The sequence below is a fragment of the Verruconis gallopava genome (assembly GCF_000836295.1).
Source record: "Verruconis gallopava strain CBS 43764 unplaced genomic scaffold supercont1.3, whole genome shotgun sequence".
Taxonomy (NCBI): domain Eukaryota; kingdom Fungi; phylum Ascomycota; class Dothideomycetes; order Venturiales; family Sympoventuriaceae; genus Verruconis; species Verruconis gallopava.
The window spans coordinates 795,280-811,557 of NW_015622139.1; the positions used below are offsets into that span (position 1 = coordinate 795,280).

At 49.8% G+C, this 16,278-nt stretch overlaps 8 protein-coding genes across 8 annotated transcripts; 3 read left to right on the plus strand and 5 right to left on the minus strand.

Moving 5' to 3' along the window:
• Positions 1–201: 201 nt before the first annotated feature.
• PV09_01231 (uncharacterized protein) lies at positions 202–1,379 on the minus strand (the record flags this gene model as incomplete). The annotated part of the gene is made up of 1 exon (XM_016354086.1): positions 202–1,379. The coding sequence occupies exon 1, from the start codon at positions 1,288–1,290 to the stop codon at positions 202–204; it is 1,089 nt and encodes a 362-aa protein (XP_016218181.1). The 5' UTR covers positions 1,291–1,379.
• A 68-nt stretch (positions 1,380–1,447) lies between these two features.
• Positions 1,448–3,145, plus strand: PV09_01232 (uncharacterized protein). Its single transcript, XM_016354087.1, has 3 exons — positions 1,448–1,748; positions 1,801–2,815; positions 2,871–3,145. Exons 1-3 carry the CDS (start codon positions 1,712–1,714, stop codon positions 2,938–2,940), a joined length of 1,122 nt encoding a protein of 373 aa, XP_016218182.1. The 5' UTR covers positions 1,448–1,711; the 3' UTR covers positions 2,941–3,145.
• Positions 3,146–4,006: 861 nt separating this feature from the next.
• On the minus strand, positions 4,007–5,587 carry PV09_01233 (uncharacterized protein). The gene has a single exon (XM_016354088.1). It carries the CDS (start codon positions 5,411–5,413, stop codon positions 4,373–4,375), a length of 1,041 nt encoding a protein of 346 aa, XP_016218183.1. The 5' UTR covers positions 5,414–5,587; the 3' UTR covers positions 4,007–4,372.
• A 22-nt stretch (positions 5,588–5,609) lies between these two features.
• On the plus strand, positions 5,610–7,292 carry PV09_01234 (uncharacterized protein). Its single transcript, XM_016354089.1, has one exon. The coding sequence runs from the start codon at positions 5,740–5,742 to the stop codon at positions 7,099–7,101; it is 1,362 nt and encodes a 453-aa protein (XP_016218184.1). The 5' UTR covers positions 5,610–5,739; the 3' UTR covers positions 7,102–7,292.
• Positions 7,293–8,215: 923 nt separating this feature from the next.
• PV09_01235 (uncharacterized protein) lies at positions 8,216–10,122 on the plus strand. The gene is made up of 2 exons (XM_016354090.1): positions 8,216–9,428; positions 9,477–10,122. Exons 1-2 carry the CDS (start codon positions 8,253–8,255, stop codon positions 9,960–9,962), a joined length of 1,662 nt encoding a protein of 553 aa, XP_016218185.1. The 5' UTR covers positions 8,216–8,252; the 3' UTR covers positions 9,963–10,122.
• On the minus strand, positions 9,955–11,674 carry PV09_01236 (kynureninase). The gene has a single exon (XM_016354091.1). It carries the CDS (start codon positions 11,611–11,613, stop codon positions 10,165–10,167), a length of 1,449 nt encoding a protein of 482 aa, XP_016218186.1. The 5' UTR covers positions 11,614–11,674; the 3' UTR covers positions 9,955–10,164.
• Positions 11,675–12,414: 740 nt separating this feature from the next.
• On the minus strand, positions 12,415–14,830 carry PV09_01237 (uncharacterized protein; the record flags this gene model as incomplete). Its single annotated transcript, XM_016354092.1, has 5 exons — positions 12,415–12,427; positions 12,618–12,688; positions 12,742–14,211; positions 14,257–14,466; positions 14,522–14,830. The coding sequence occupies 5 exons, from the start codon at positions 14,828–14,830 to the stop codon at positions 12,415–12,417; spliced, it is 2,073 nt and encodes a 690-aa protein (XP_016218187.1).
• Positions 14,831–15,559: 729 nt separating this feature from the next.
• PV09_01238 (mitosis protein dim1) lies at positions 15,560–16,049 on the minus strand (the record flags this gene model as incomplete). The annotated part of the gene is made up of 2 exons (XM_016354093.1): positions 15,560–15,792; positions 15,851–16,049. The coding sequence occupies 2 exons, from the start codon at positions 16,047–16,049 to the stop codon at positions 15,560–15,562; spliced, it is 432 nt and encodes a 143-aa protein (XP_016218188.1).
• Between the last annotated feature and the right edge of the window lie 229 nt (positions 16,050–16,278).

The window sequence follows — 16,278 nt, forward strand, 5'->3', positions numbered from 1 at the left end:
CTCTCTCTCTCTCTCTCTCTCTCTCTCTCTCTCTCTCTCTCTGTGTGTGTGTGTGTGTGTGTGTATATTTTGCCTGTGTTGTACAACATCTCAGACAGTATGGTCCTGTTTTCGCTTTCCCTCTGGAAACAACTAGACACTGTATACCCCAAGATTGGAGTCAACCGTAGATCAGAAAATAGAGACGTAAAATAGACACAGTCAGGTGCTGACGACAGGCTCGTGCGAGGCCATGTCCGGCTCTTTCTTCACATCGCCGTCCTCATCCTTTGTCTTAATCTCCTTCTCCTCCAGCTCGCCCAACAATTCCTTCAGAAATCGGTCCGTCTTTTTGGCTGTGCGTCGCTCCTGGATCTTTCGCCTGCGCTCCTCTACCTCACGCCTCCGCTCTTCTTTCCTACGCGCTGCCTCTGCACGCTGTGCTTCCGTCTCGCGCCGCTGCGCCTCCAGCGCCTCCATCTCCCGCTTCCGCTCCTCTGCGTCTGCAGAAAAAGGCATGAAGCCCGCGCCCCTGGTGCGCACCTCGTGCCGCGCGTCAAAGTGCGTCTCCGGCGGCGGAGTCGTCGCCGCATCCCGCTTTGCCGCCAGTGCCGCCATCCGCTCCGCTACGCCCGCATCCGGGTCGAACGCGGCCGACTGTATCGTGTCACCGTAGATCAGCTGCGCCGGCATGCTCGGCCGCGCTGTGAACCGGTCGTCGGCCGCGTTCGCCGCCTGCGTCTGCTGCCTGCGCGCTGCCCGCTCGGCCTGCGCCCGTGTGCCCCGCCGGTTGCGCCCGAACTCGTCCACGTAGTCGACCAGCTCCTCGCCGTCGCTGGGCGCCTCGTCCTCGTCCTCGTCGTCGGTCGAGGACGTCGCGTCGCCGCCCGCTTCTTGCGCCTCCGCCCACTTCCGGTCGAAGTCGACCGCATACTTGTCCTCCAGGTCTTCGATGTCGCCGCGCTTCATGGCCGCGTACAGGCGCGCCTTCTCCTCCATCTTGCGCTTGGCCCGACGCCACGTCGCCTCGTCGACGGCCTCGCTGCTCGTGGAATGCCTCTGCGCAAAGTCCACCTCGTCGAGGTCCTTCAAGGCCCGCTTCTTGGCGTTCCTGTTGTGCACGGAGAAGATGTCGTCCTTCTTTGGCCGCGGCCTGGCCGGCGCCGTCCGCTCTCTCGCATCCTTGCCACTCGCGATCAGCGACGACAGCTGCGACGTGAAGGCCAGCGAGGACGACGACGAGGACATATCCTTGCCGGGCGCCTTCTTCGGCTTCGGCACGCCGTACAGGTGCGCGTCCTTGGAGTGCATGGCTGGTGTTTGTGACGTTTTACCAACAGGACATGTCAAAGACGGACGTGCCGGAGGGGGAAAGGTTGCCGACACTCGGACCCTTGCGCCTGCTTAGAAGTCTACAAGTATCTAACGAGGGGCTCTTTCTGGGTCTTTTTTTTTGTTCCTGCAGCCCTATGGCGTAATGTGGGGTTCTTCAAAAATCACAACTCATTTCTCCTTTTCGTGAAGCACGCGAGGACACACCAGGCTCAGTGCGGAATCGACAGCTGGGCGGCACGTGTGTGCAAATCTACAATTACCCGTCTTAGCAGCACCGTAACCCACGTTGCGGAAGTTTTGTTGGAAAGGGTAGAAAATTACTAGAAACGCGAGCTTCTAAATCAACTGACCCAACACTTACACCGTAGCTTCAAATTGGGAGGAAAAAAAGAGAAAGATGCCCGCACCGCGTCACGTTTACGTCGCCGTCATTGGTGAGTACGGCCTTCTTTTGGATCGGTTTGCTGCGTGCTCATCGTATCGCAGGCGCGGGAGGAGTTGGAAAATGCTTCCTTTCACAGCTGAGCCAGCTTAGCACAAGGCTTGCGCAGGACTCTCGAGCACCCACGTACCTTTCGCTTGTTCTGCTCGCCAGAAGCTCCAAGGTCCTGATGCCCGAAGGCTACAAGCCAATCTCTCTCTCATCGTGGGAGTCCGACCTGCAGGCTTCGCCGGCCAAAGTCCCGTCGCTACCAGAGATTGCAGACTACCTGTCAAAATCTGGCAAGCCCGTCGTGCTCGTGGACAACACGAGCAACCAGGACGTCGCTGACAGCTATCCCAGCTTTCTGGAGAAGGGTATCAGCGTGGTTACACCAAACAAGAAGGGCTTTTCCGGTTCCTACGACCTGTGGAAGAAGATCTTTGGCGCCGCATCGAATGGCCAGGGTACAGGCGGCTTTGTGTTCCACGAGAGCACAGTGGGCGCGGGACTACCGGTGATCAGCACTCTGCACGACTTGATTGACAGCGGCGACGAAGTGACCAAGATAGAAGGCGTGTTCTCGGGCACCATGAGCTTCCTGTTCAACAGCTTCATGCCAGTAGGCGGTGGCGGTGGATCGTTCTCCGCCGAGGTCAAAAAGGCAAAGGAGCTAGGATACACAGAGCCGGATCCACGGGACGACTTGAACGGACTCGACGTCGCGCGAAAGCTCACCATCCTCGCTCGCATCTCTGGCCTGGACGTTGCAAGCCCAACCAGCTTCCCCGTGCAAAGCCTGATCCCGAAGGAGCTGGAGAGCGTGGGAAGCGGCGAGGAGTTCTTAGAGAAGCTACCGGCCTTTGACGGCGACATGGACAAGCTGAAGGCCGAGGCCGCGTCCGAAGGTAAGGTCGTACGGTTCGTGGGCAGCATCGACGTGGGGAAAAAGCAGGTCAAGGTCGGCCTGGAGAAATTTGACCATTCTCACCCAATCGCGGCGCTCAAAGGCAGCGACAACATCATCAGCTTCTACACGAAGAGATACGGAAGCAACCCCCTGATCATTCAGGGTGCCGGGTACGTATCCGTCCTTCGAACGAAAAAAAGTGTCTTTCATTGTTAACCTTCACAGTGCTGGCGGCGAAGTAACGGCCATGGGCGTCACGGCAGATTTGATCAAAGTTCTTAAGCTCCTGCACTAGGCTGGCCAAAGCACTATTTGACTCTTCCCATGCGCAGATTCTCACATAATGAAGAGAGCCTAGGACACCTGCCAAGAGATTGCAGTTTTCAATTTATATGACCAAGCCTTGAATTTGATATGCCAATCGCTCGTTCGGCACGGACTGCAAAAATACGTGCGACTGGTGAGAACTAGAAGAAATAAATTCATCCATTCAAGTCCAACCTTTATGCTCCCTTGAACAAGTACAACCGTTTCGTCCTCGAAGTCTATCCCGGCTGCAAGACTGCGACCTACAATTATTTACTGACAAGCCACTTCCAGAAGTAGTTCCGTCCGCACAGTCAGTCTCCCCGTCGCTATCATTGCAATACCTCAATACAGTCACTGAAGCGTGAGCTGAGGCGCCGTCGCTGCGGGCCACTCTTTTATTTGCGAATATTTGGTCCACTACATGATCAGAGGTTTAGTTACACTTTGGAAGTTCGACGTTGACGTACTGTAGTGGACGAATTGCAAAAAGGTCTGTTGTTGCAATGGAAGCAGCTGAAAAAATCGTCCAAACCAGGTTGAAGCCTACCGCGTGACTCGAATTCAATTCGACAGGGCTTTCAGTTCCCCTTATATGATGTAGTATTGGACATGTGCATCGAATGGTGGCTGGTGAATATCGTTCGTCCTAGGAACATTTCCGTTAATGGCTTCGCCTGCTTATTTGTACTCGGTAAGGAAGCCAGCTAGGGCTGTACAAGACTTGCGATCGCTGCCATGTAAAGGATGGACGATCCAATGGCACGACGCGCCTTGTTGAGGCAAAAAGATCGTCTTCGCCATAACAAGACGACAAAGGATGTCTTCTTCAATTGAAAAGTACAGGGCGAAAAAGGGCGACATTTCGATCGCCCTTATTGGAGGAGGGTGGGTGCACCGGTTTTCTCTATGAACCTTTGTTAGCTTGGCAAAGATGGCCGATCTGGTTGAGATCCGGCTGAAAGAGATCTTGGCAAAGAAGGCAACAGATGCCTTGACGTATTCCGTATATATGTTCCTTGTGCTGCAAAAAATGCTGGGCGGGGAAGAGTCTGAGCACGATGCCAACTAAAGTGTGGGGAAAAATAGATTTCTTCGATTAGAGAGGAGATTGTGAAAGATCGCACGAATTTTTACCACTGAAGACGCGATTCGATTCTCCTGCTGACAAGCAGTGCGCAAGTAAGACGCCTTGCTGCGCCAGGAGCCGAGCTGATGGCAAAGATCGCGGACGGTCCGCATGGAGCAGAGAAGCCGATCTGCCTCGTACACGTTTTCGATTGACGGCCTATGCCATCAAGTTTGACGGTGCATACCTCAGTGATCGATGCTTTTCAAGTATCGTTATATACAGCAATGCTAAGCAAGTGCAGCCAATTGAGCAAGTCTGGGCGCAGTGGCACATGTATTCAATCATCGCGTCAGTCCATGCCTCCAACTTCCTTTCCAAACTGCTCAAAGTCGACACCGTACTCTTCGAACAGCGCCTGGACTTTCACGCCCGCCTCGAGCTGCCTTTGCGGGGTGAAGCCGCCGGGCTGCGTGCTCTCGTACTGTATCAGCTCGACCCACTTGAAAAACAACTCGTCCTTGCCCATCTCCTGCAGCTTCTTTTGTATGGCATATATCTTCTCACGGTGCTCGGCGTTGCTCCTCTCTTGCAGCTCCTCGACCTTCTCTGCCGTCTCCTCCGCAAAGCCCTTTTCGTCCCACACGGTCCATTCGCCATTCCGCTCGTCGCCAAGCCAGACGAAGACTTTACGGTCCAATTGGTGCTCTTTCACCACCGACTTGTCCAGCAGTCTCGTGGCATTGATCATGACCCCAAAGTCGAGGTCCCAGTTCGCGTCCATGAGCAAGTAGCCGGTCTTCGACATCTTGTCCGCCGCAAGCGCAGGAAGCAGTCGAGTCTTGAAGAACGGGCTCTCCGCCCCTTTCTTCGCTCCGCCCATCAGGTCGTCTCGTCCCCAGCCCCGCGAAATCCGCACAATGATCTCGCGCTCTCTGAATCCACACCTTAGCCGCCAGCTGACCGGGTTGCCTGGTGATTCCAAGAAGAATGACCAGGGCCATTTCGCGACGATGGCAATCAGAAAGTAATCGATTACGAATGTCAACACGCGGCGGAGTATCGCGAGTGCCACGTATCGATCAAAGGACTGTTGCGTGACCAGAGGTCCTTGGGAGAACGTGACGAGGAGGCCAAAGTACCACGGGGTCATGATGTACAGTCTCCACATCAAGCCCATGAGAATTGCAAAATTAAGAAGGACCGGTATGACGAAGATCTGTTTCTTGAACGTGGTCGGATGCCGGTCGAAATGCGTTATGTACACGGACTCTTTCGAGAGAGTCGAGAGAAAGGGTTCAAGGGCTGCCGGCGCGATCTGGAACGGCGACGGTATAGCAGGCCCAGAAGCCGCTGGGGCTTTTGCGGCCCTTTTCGTGACATTTTTGGTCATGTTAAAGGAACGATTTCTGTTGAATGGGCCGTAGCCCGCACGCACGAGAAAAGGGTGAAATTATTTGAAGCGAGATATGACGTCCACCAAGGAAGGGATGTGGCGCCTCAGGCAGCACCAACGACGCGAAAAAACAACGGACGAAATTTCTTTGCACATGAGGCTTTGTAATCGAACCTCATTACGCTGAACGTGAAAAAAATCTATGAGCTCAGGCCAAAGTTTGACAACGCAAATAGTGGTATTGCTGTACAGTAGGCGGCCTCGAAGTATGACATAACTGTCGCCTTGGACGTGGCAGACCTTGCCACCTACTTACATCAACCATGTCTTCGTCTGCTCGCTCGTTGCCTGTCCGGCCACGCTATGACGGCATGGAGACCACAGATTCGCCGTGTGTACTACTGCTTGACTTGTCACATTCCGCGCTTGCCGGTATCGATCTGCTGTCGTTTACGACGACGCCGAAGTTCAAAGGCATCAAAAATTTGCCTCCAGGTCTCCACTTTGTATTTTGTAGCACCAGTAGCGATCTTTCCGTCCGTCATGGAGCTTGGTTCGAAGTGCCGGCGAATTCTGACCAGCTGCATCCACTGTTTGTGAAAAGGTGGAATGCATCGACGGAGCAGCTGGAAGACGTTACAGATGTTGCGGAGATCCTACGGTGGCGTGCGAATCTGGGATCGATATGGCGCGAAGGGCTGTCGCCATACCGTCAAACTGCTTCACAGGAGGCCACCGAAGAGAAATCCGACTGGTCACTCCTAACGGACCGCATTACCGCCTCGCTGCTCTCGAAACTCCTCGGCGAAACGCCAAACCACTGGAGCATAACGTCGGCTTCGTCGTCCAAGGAAGATCTGGAGGTCATCCCCGGTATAAGCATGTCCAGCAGCGTGATGCAAGCAGAGAAAGAGCTTGGTTTCCTGCCAATCGATTTGAAGCGACCTTGGCGAGAGGGCGCAACAGGACGGGAGAGGACAGAAGCTGCTTTGGACCACTCGTGGTACTTGCGCGAGCTCTTGGAGAAGCATTGTCTGGGCCGAAGTTTTGAGCATATTTTAGGGGAGATGCAGTTCTGCTTCCTGATGGTTCTAACGTTGAACAATTACTCGTGCTTGGAACAGTGGAAGCGGCTACTGAGTCTGCTGCTGACGTGCAAGTCAGCCGTTTCCGATTTTTCCGCGTTCTACGTCAAGTTTCTCGCCCAGCTCCGCGTTCAGTTGCAGAACTGTCAGGTCGCAGAAGGCGGATTGTTTGATCTTGCTGACGAGTCTGGCTCACTTCTTAAGGGACTCCTTCACAAATTCAAGTTCGGCTTGCGCGACATCTCTGGTGCGGGGAAGAGCGACGTTATGGATGAACTCGATGAGCTTGAAAATTTCTTGCGTGATGAACATGGCTGGGAACTCGACAGCAATTTTGTGCGGAAAGGACTGCTCGAGCTTGAAGACGGTGAGAAAGTGGAGATGGACGTTGCAGATTTTGACGAAGAAGATGAGAGTGGCGAATACGCACCCACTGTGGTCCAGTTGACGGAGGAGCAAATGGAGGAGCTAGGTATCGTGACTGTCGATCCAAGGACCACTCAGGCTGGCCACGCGCAGGGCATCACTGATCCAAAAGCGGACGACCACATGGAGTCCGAGGATGATCAAGATCTGGAAGATATGGATACGCGGTATTAAATCTGACTATATTCGCTGTTCATAAACCTGCGTTCGGCGCAAGGCTGTCATTGAAGTTCTAAAACATCTAATTTGGCCTTGTCGCAATCTGTAGTATATGTTAATGACCTTTTTACCCCATGAATGCAGCGGCGCAAAAGGGCTTATCCACGTCGTTCTATTGCATCAAGCAGTTGGACATCTGTTACGACATGTGTATAAATCATATTTGACATTGAGAAGTCTGGGTTCAAAATTTTGTAGTCGTCACTGTGGGAAGTGCTCTCGGAAAGGTTGCCATTCATATTCGCGTCCAGCACTCCTTGCACTGTCCCTCTCCAATATCATCAGAATTTCATCGTCATCAGAAGTGTAACTTAATTGCTGAGCATTGGTGCACAATATGCAGAAGAGAAGAACCGAACTAATTTAGAGACTGTGGCTTAGAAATCAGAGGCACACCTTGTTTCTACGCTCCTCAATTCCACTAAAATCGAGTCCGTCTTATCCCGAATTATGGACGTATCTCTCGGCGGCATATTGATATTTACGTTGACGGCTGACAAGCCATGGCCATTTTTTTATCGACCATTTGTCTCGAACACGTTCTTTCAAATTCGATAAACTGAGAATCATTACTACAGGGAGCTGTTTTTGCTTATTTTTTTTTTTTTTTTTTTTCATAAAGTCATGGGCATGCAAGAGGAGCGAATACAAGGGGAGTGGCAGTCGCTAATTGCGATTCTCTTTGTGTACAGTTACGAGCACTAAACCTGCGCTATTTATTTGCTGAGGGCAAGAAGCGAGTCTTGGTAGAGCCAGAAAAGTCAGAAAAGATGAACCTGACTGGGTGAAGATGGCATGGAAAGGTCAGACCTAATCGCGAACCGCTATCAAATCGGTAAAGAGGATGGGATAAGCCCGCAAACACATTTCCTAGCTAGGGAAACCTACAATGGGGAAACGCCGAGTTAAAAATAACGCAGGAAGTAAGTGGCCAATCAAGAAGGGCCAGGCGCCGATTCCCACTTCCTAAATGCTAACACAAGAACGGCTAAGGCCGTATTCCCACATAATTCATCTGACCTCCTATTTAGGAGTGTTTTCTTGTATCTTTGTGTTTTCGCAATATACCAAAAGTGACTTCGTATTTTGGGTCTTAGCTTGCAGCCATGGGAGTCGGAAAGCTGATATATACCATTGTGTTTGCTTGCATTGCGTATCCTACATATTCGATTGTTCAACACTATCGAATTGCTAAACGAGTAGGGCTGCCCGTACTTGTCACTCCTGTCAATCCTTTCAGTCCAGTATGGTGGTTTCTTGGGAGTTTGCTCTTCCCCTTGATGAGGCGTGTACCTCTCCAAATTATCCAGGACTGGGCCATGTTTGGTGACATTGGCTGGCCATTCGGAGACCGTGGCCAAGTTCATAAACGATATGGTCCGACTTTCCTTATTGTCACTCCTGGTGGCAGTAACCTGGTTACAAGCGATCCAAAAACCATCGAGGAATGTTTAAGAAGAACCAATGCCTTCCTTAAACCACCTGTCATCTACTCAGCTATCGAATACTTCGGGCCCAATGTAGACACTGTAAATGGTGACGCTTGGCAGCGACATCGACGTTTGACAACCCCGCCGTTCAATGAACGAAACAGTGGTTTGGTCTGGAAGGAGTCCTTGAAACAGGCAGAAGGAATGGCCGCTGAATGGTCTAGCAAAACCAGCGTCGGTGGTGATAGAACCCTAGAGGATACGAAGAAACTTGCCCTTCATGTCCTCACGAGTGCAGGTTTTGGAAAGAATTACGACTTCGAGATTGGCACAACAAAAGTCCCAGAAGGCCACTCTCTATCTTATCGAGATGCCTTGGCGGGAATATTGAAAGACATGCTAGTGTCAATCATTGCAGCTAATGTCAACGCTCCGCTTTGGATGCTCCCGAAGAGTTGGAGGGATATGAAACAATACCAGGCTGAATTCAAGAAGTACATGATCGAAATGGCAGATGAACAACGAGCGTCTATGAAGGACGAAATGGGAGCTCCGCAACAAGATAATTTGATGGCCGCGTTGATTCGCGCAAACGAGGTTTCAAGGAGCCAGGGAAAGGGTCGATATAGCCTGAGTGATGAGGAGATTTATGGAAATCTCTTCATTTGGAATCTTGCTGGGCACGACACTACTGCAGGGACCTTGGCATTTGCTTTCACACTTTTATCGGTACGTCCGGACGTCCAAGATTGGATCGCCGAAGAGATCAATGCTGTATTCGGCGATACGACGGTAGATAAATGGGACTATGAGAAGTCGTTTCCGAGGTTGCGTAGGTGTCTGGCAACAATGGTGAGAAACTCTCACATTTTGGCTGTTTCTACACTGACAATATACTAGTATGAGACACTTCGCCTTTTCGGACCCGTGCCCTCCATGACCAAGCAAACATTTTCCCCCCAAAGCCTCGAAATCGCTGGAGAGCAATTCCAGATTCCTGAGAACTATATGCTAACATTGAACCTGACGTCTCTGCACTATTCAGAGAGCCATTGGGGCTCCGATTCGCATCGGTGGCGACCTTCACGGTTCATTAAAGAAGGCGAACTTGTCATCCCTGGGCCAGGTAATACGTTCATACCATGGGTTGCCGGTCCTAGGGTATGCCCAGGAAAGAAGTTCGCGCAGGTTGAGTTTGTGGCTACACTTGCGATGTGTCTGAGGAAGCATCGTGTACAAGCTGTTCCTGAAGCAGGTGAAAGTGAAGCAGATACGTATAAACGAGTTTTCGCTGTCGCAAACTACAGCGAAATGGGTGTTAATCCTACCCTAAAAATGGTTCATCCTGAGCGAGTCAGGCTCAGTTGGAAGCCAACTAACGCATAGAAGCTGGAACACCAGTTCAGCAGGTCACGCACTCAGCTGGGAGCAAATGAACATGCAACAAGACGTCTAGTCGCAGCTCGTTTCGTTTCTAGCGCGTTAAGAATGACCCCTATCCTTAGTTTAGAGGAGTATACTGATCAAATAGACATTTCGCGCCGTGCCATTGCTGTGTCTTAATTCAGCTCCACAACTTGTGTTCTGCTTAGGAAGCTCCTCTTCTTTTGTCTACAGCAACCTTCAGCGATTTTTCAAAAGCAACCATGAATCTCCACACGTCCTCGAAAGAGTTGTACAACGGAGCCGGCGCAACACGAACCACGTTTGGCCTCCTTTCATCCACGACGACGCCCTCATTCTCGAGCACTTCCATCACATCTTCAAGTAAACCTTCATCTAATCTCACACTTAGCTGTGCGCCTCGCTCCTCGGGATCTGATGGCGTGAGAATCGTGTATTTTCTCAATTTTGAATCTAACGGCCACTCTTTTAGCAGCTTCTCGAGATAGGCTGTCAATTTGAGGCTTTTTTCTCTCAATGCATTGATTGAAGTTTCATTGAAGACGCTCATGCTGGCGATGACGCTGGTGCAATCAAAAACCGAAGGATTGCTTAGTTGCCAACCCGCTGCCCCAGGAATAGGAATGAAGACATTGTCCATCTTGAATCTGCTTGCTTTGTCGCTACCCCACCAACCACTCAACCGGGGAATATAGTGAAAGGTACTGCCTTTGCCGTCGCTTGCAGAGCCGAGCTGGGCTGAGGCGGCTTCGCCATTCATCTTCTTGACTTGTCCATGCCGCTCGTGCACGAATAAGCCTGCAATACTTCCAGGCCCAGAGTTGAGATACTTATATGAGCACCATGCTGCAAAGTCCACATTCCAATCATGCAGCTTGACAGGCACATTGCCCGCAGCGTGCGCTAAATCCCAGCCGATGGTAATACCTTTTTCGTGTGCAAAGGATGTGATTTTCTGAATGTCAAAATACTGCCCGCTATAGAAGTGGATACCAGGTAGAAGCACTAAGGCTGTTGTATCTGCGTATCTGCCAATGACATCGAGAACGTGTTCGGTTGAGAAGTAATGCGTTTCTACATCTGAGGGTTCAAGAGTGATGATGGCCTCCTGGGGAGAAAGATTATGATGATAGCATTGCGAGTAAATGGCGTAATGATCGCTGGGGAAGGCTTTGCTCTCCAATATAATTCTCCACCTGTCCTTATTTGGTCGGTAGAAACTTGCCATGAGAAGATGAAGATTTGCGGTAAGTGTTTGCATCACTGCGACTTCACTTGGTAACGCCCCGACGATTTTGCACACAGCCTCGGCGGCCTGGTCACCAATGTCAACCCAAGGGACTGTCGATGCTTCGTCCAAAGGTTTGAAATGACCATAAACGCCCATGCTCTTCCATGTGGAGAGATACGAATCAATGTACTTGTGAGTCCGCTTTGGTTGCAGTCCTAGCGAATTCCCGCAGAGATAAGTAGACAGTTCATCCTCAGCTTCTGCAGCTTCTGTATGCGGTCCTAATTTTCTCCGTTTAAGATCTCTCTTCGTAGGAATGAGAAATTCGTTCCGCAAATGACGCAGCTCATCCTTCTCATCTTGGGCCCGCGCATAATTGAGCGTCAACTCGGTTTGGGACATCTTTTTTCCTCAGCTCACGGCGAGGATATTTTGGGTGATTGAAGGATCTACTGTAGAATATAGCTCGAATAGCTAAATCAATTCTACGTATGGAACAGTTAAATCAGGCCGGCCGATCCCGCTTGGAGGTGGGACTTGTCACGTGGTAAGAACGATATTAGCAACTTGGTTTCCCCAGAACTTCTTCTCAAGGACACAAATGGAGTAGGTCGTCTCAGTGTTGAAAAAATTATTTCTTACTCTCATTTTAGGGACTCTTAATTAGACATCAGACTGAAGTCGTCACTCCAGACCCTTTAACGCTGGGGAAGAGAGTACAAAGTCAACTTCAGCCTCTCCGGATGTAGCTTTCTCGTAACACAATCAGGAATTCAGAGCTAAATGCAAGCCTCAGAGGGGATATATAAGTAAGAATGATACTATTGATCAGTCCACTTTTTCTCATCTATCTTCTCATCAGACGTCAGAATTTCCTTAGCGTTGAAATGGAAACAAATGGAATGATGATATATTTAAATTTCTGAAACACTGTAAAATCACGTTAAAAGCACTATTTGTAATAACTGATAGTCAAACTAGCCCATGGAATAAATGTGAGAAAGCCGGTCACAATTAAGATAAAATTATGTGCAATGATTTCGCTTAGAGAAAGGGCCGATAATTTAATCACTACGTTGAAAATAGCTAATACAAATTCTATTGATATATACCTCATGGCTCTTTGCAGCAGACTGGTATATAACCGATGAAGGGACGTACCATCAGATTCTGCGTGAAAACCAGAACTTGTTATTGGCGGGTTCACCACGATTCCCTACAGTGATACGACGTTAGCATTAGTACCAAAGCACGTGTTGATCCAAAATTCGTCAGCGCGCATGGCTAATATCTCGTTCAGGAGAAAAGAAAGTTTGTATCGAGATATTCATCCCAACACTCAGGAGTACATTCTCTGCGTTCACATGGCGAGGTTTTTTAGCAAAACACGAATTCAGTTCTCATACCATTTCTGGGAGCCCATCGCGCTGAGGCGATTGAATAATTCGTCACGCAGTGGCATAGCGGTCAATTCCCACTAGAAAATAAATCAGCTGCACAATCCCGCTGAACGTGAAAACCGAGGTATACCTTATTGCCCTTGCGGTCGATGATAGTGAGACCGTCCTGAACTTCACGTTCTAGCGCCCATCCTACGATTAATTTAGCTTTCCAACCATATCCTCCTCGTTTCTGAAGCTCCTTAATATCTTGGACCGGAATGCTCCAAGCAGGATGCAGATCTTCACGATCCTGTGTGCCAATCTTTTCGATGGTTGTGTCGGTTGAAAAGGCAATGCATGGAATGGTCGCTTTGGTAGTGATGTAAGCATGGCCTTTGTGACCATTGTATCGGCATTTAAACTCTACTGGCCCACTTGTAGCAACAGCATTCGCAGCAGCCACAACGCCAAGGCGTTGTTTGGCGTGGGTCGAGCCAGCTTTGGCTTTGAGTGAGTCTGTAGTAATGGCCGTATTGACAACTCCTCTAGCGGTACCTTTCAGAAATCCTAAAATCTTACCGCCCTTTTTACCATGTTTTTGATGCATTGCAGTATTAGTGTCCTTGCTACCGGTGTCATGAGCAACTTTAGGCTCATGCGAAAGTGCAGCGTCGAGTTCTTCCTTTGTTGCATTCAATGGAGGATCAACAGAGGCGGGTAATTTCTCATCAGTGAGGTTGACTGGTACGGACTTTTTGGGAGGTGCACATATAGCCCTTGGAGGCGGGGGTAGAGGAGCCTTGTTTGCTTCACCAATACGCAAGAGCGTAATAGTAAGCTGTGCATTAGTTGGAACGCCTTTGAGAATTGTGTTGCGAACCTCAAGAAGCTTTTGCCAGTTGGGATACGTGCGATCGAGCCATTGAAGCGCAGGGGTAATGATTGGATCTCCGAAAAAGCCAAAGCCAATGGCGAAGGTAGTTCCCTTCACGACGATATATGCACTAGTAGATAACGAAATCAAGAACAGTGGTAGAACAAGAGAAGCAAGACGTAGGCGGTACACGTACTTTGGGAACGGCGGTGTAGGATTCAAAGCATTTCCCACGCGTTCCCATGTATCCGCAACGTTAGCGAGTCCATGCATTATCGGTCGCATCTTCGTCCACATTGCTGTTTCCATTGGTACTTTAGTCTTGTCCATCGAGGCGGATGGATTATTTCCGGACGCTTTTTGCTTTGCGTTAGCAGCAGACAGTGCCACTGCGGAAGGATCTGGCACAGCATCTTGGGAAGCGTCCTCGTCTGGAGGTGGGTCGTTCTGTGGATGTTTGCCCGTCGCACCACTCAAAGCTACTGAAGCGATGCCGGTAACAAAATTGCTGGCTTCTTGCTCAACAGCCTCGCCTTTGTAGTTTTCGGGCGCACCTGTCGCAGAATCCGTGCTTCCCAATACGCCTGCCCTTGGCTTTTGCACACCACCTGTCTTGCCATTGACCAGAGCAATGGGTGCAGGTGGAAATAATAATCGTCGAGCCGCTGGAGAGAGGATCAGGGTCATGATAAGAAACAAGAAAGCGGGCACCAGCAAATCAACAGCCCATACCAGGAAGTATACCTAAGTTTATCAGTCTGCTTAGTAGCCACTATTAGTATTACATACCGTCGCAAAACACGCAGTTCGATGCATCTCTCGCCAAGATCTCAGCCTCGCCATCTGCTTGCCAAAGGCCATTAGACCAAGTATGACTGTCATATACAGTCTCTCAACATTGTTTCGCAGCTTATCTGGCGAAAACTCTTCCTCTTCGGCGACATTCAAGTCCAATCCACCAGGGGCCGGATTGGGTATCTCTTTCAAATGGTACATTTGCTAATGAGAGTCAAGTTAGAACGGATCATTCGCCGGCCCCTTTGCTTCGACTGACCTTGTTAAATCTTCGTACCAAAAGCCATAGGTCTTCGTTTTTCATACCACCAATCAGTGGATTCGCAATGGCTGAGGGTGGCTCATTCCAGCCAAGATCAACGACTTCTACATCGTGTTCACGCTGCGCAGCACCTTTCTCTTCTGTCACAGCCTCAGGATTATTTACGGCCGCTGCAGCTAGCGAATGGCTTAGGGTAGGTGTATCCTGTGAGTCTGTATGAAGCTCTTCCTTGTTAGGGTCTGCAACAGGCTGGGTGGTATGTGGAATGGGCAGTATGTCCTTAATCCCTGTTCCTACGTTCTCCATGCTGTTTGACCAGTCAATTAGAGACTTGCAAAAACTGGCAATTTGCAGTGATTCAAGACCGAGAGAGCTGGATTAAGATAGAGAGAAGTGGGTGGAATTTAATGATAAGTTTTAACATGTTTTGTCGTGTCGCGTCATTTAACCATTTGAATGCTCCTTTCCCAGCATTTGAGTGGTGAAAGTGATGTATGATGCAAGAGGCTGCGTCATTCTTAGCTTCTCTGCCGCTTGGCCAGTGCACCCTAACTATCGAACTTTTAACGAGAGTCAACAAATGCGACGTGTAAATTCCATGAAAAGCACTAGGAATAGAAATGGAACGATAAAAGAAAGACGTATGCGTACTTGTACATAGATTTTCATTGCGTCAGCGACAAGTCAGCCAGCGCATAAGAAGTTTCTTAACCCCGCTACTGCCCCTCTCAGTCCCAACTTTGTCCATATTTGCCAAAGCCTTTTGAATGAAATCAGGCGACATAGATCTCCGTTGAGCGTTTCGAACTGCTCGGGCCTGCTTGGCATTTTGCTGAAGGACTGCGAAGCTGGCGTGAGAAATAGAGATCTCACGGGAAAGAGTGATTATACCAACCACATGCCTCTCCGTATACCCAATTATCCCACGTCTTCGTTTCAGCTTAATAGCTGGACACGCGACCGAAATACTTTTCGAGTGGCGCACAATATATTGTCTCATCCATCATACCATCTAAGAACCAGGAGTGTTGCCTTTTAATATCTATATCGAGTTGAGTAGTCTTTCGGACTGACTACCAAACCACGGCCTTTCTTCGCGCCTTTGTAAATCGTCTCGATGATATCTATAAGCTCCTGCTTGTCCTCCAAGACCCAGTTCAGTTTGTTGTTGTTTCCTGTGCCGAAATCGCACATCATGTGCTTGTTGCGGAAAAAGAACATGATGGTCATCGGGTCGTAGAGCTCGTACATGGTGTTGAAGTCCTTTACTGGGCAAAGTTAGCACACAAGTTCGCGTAGTAATAAAAGAGTAACTGGCATCCGTACCTTCTTCATTGTCGCACAAATAGATGACGGCAAAGTTCTTGACACGATCAGCTATTCTGTACAAAATCTCATCTTGCCTCATGCAGTCCGGGTTGCTGTCGCGGCCGAAGCGAATCACGACCAGACGTTCTTCCTCCGACAGGATCGCCTGATCGACATGCCAGCCACTACGCAAATGAGGTAGAACAACGGAACCCATTTTTTTACTTCTTCGGTTGGATACTTGATAAGCAAGAAGGAAGTGATTTCGTCTCACTGCAATTTGAAAGAGTAAAAGAGTGTGGGGCTAAGGAGAGTGCACTGGATTTATCAAACTGTGACGAAGATTCATGATAGTTCTATGCGTAATCGCAGCCTCAAGTCCGAGCTTGCTGCCTGACGAGGACCATTTCCACCTTAGCCGATATGTTAAGGATGCCTGAGGAAGC

What these genes read in the sequence shown, in the direction of transcription:
- PV09_01232 (XM_016354087.1), top strand. Translation starts at nt 1,712, where the DNA reads ATGCCCGCACCGCGTCACGTTTACGTCGCCGTCATTG. An exon ending in CGTTTACGTCGCCGTCATTG is followed by an intron (nt 1,749 to 1,800) that starts GTGAGTACGGCC and finishes ATCGTATCGCAG; the next exon opens with GCGCGGGAGGAGTTGGAAAA. An exon ending in CTGATCATTCAGGGTGCCGG is followed by an intron (nt 2,816 to 2,870) that starts GTACGTATCCGT and finishes TAACCTTCACAG; the next exon opens with TGCTGGCGGCGAAGTAACGG.
- PV09_01233 (XM_016354088.1), bottom strand. Translation starts at nt 5,413, where the DNA reads ATGACCAAAAATGTCACGAAAAGGGCCGCAAAAGCCCCAGCGGCTTCT.
- PV09_01234 (XM_016354089.1), top strand. Translation starts at nt 5,740, where the DNA reads ATGTCTTCGTCTGCTCGCTCGTTGCCTGTCCGGCCACGCTATGACGGC.
- PV09_01235 (XM_016354090.1), top strand. Translation starts at nt 8,253, where the DNA reads ATGGGAGTCGGAAAGCTGATATATACCATTGTGTTTGCTTGCATTGCG. An exon ending in GTAGGTGTCTGGCAACAATG is followed by an intron (nt 9,429 to 9,476) that starts GTGAGAAACTCT and finishes ACAATATACTAG; the next exon opens with TATGAGACACTTCGCCTTTT.
- PV09_01236 (XM_016354091.1), bottom strand. Translation starts at nt 11,613, where the DNA reads ATGTCCCAAACCGAGTTGACGCTCAATTATGCGCGGGCCCAAGATGAG.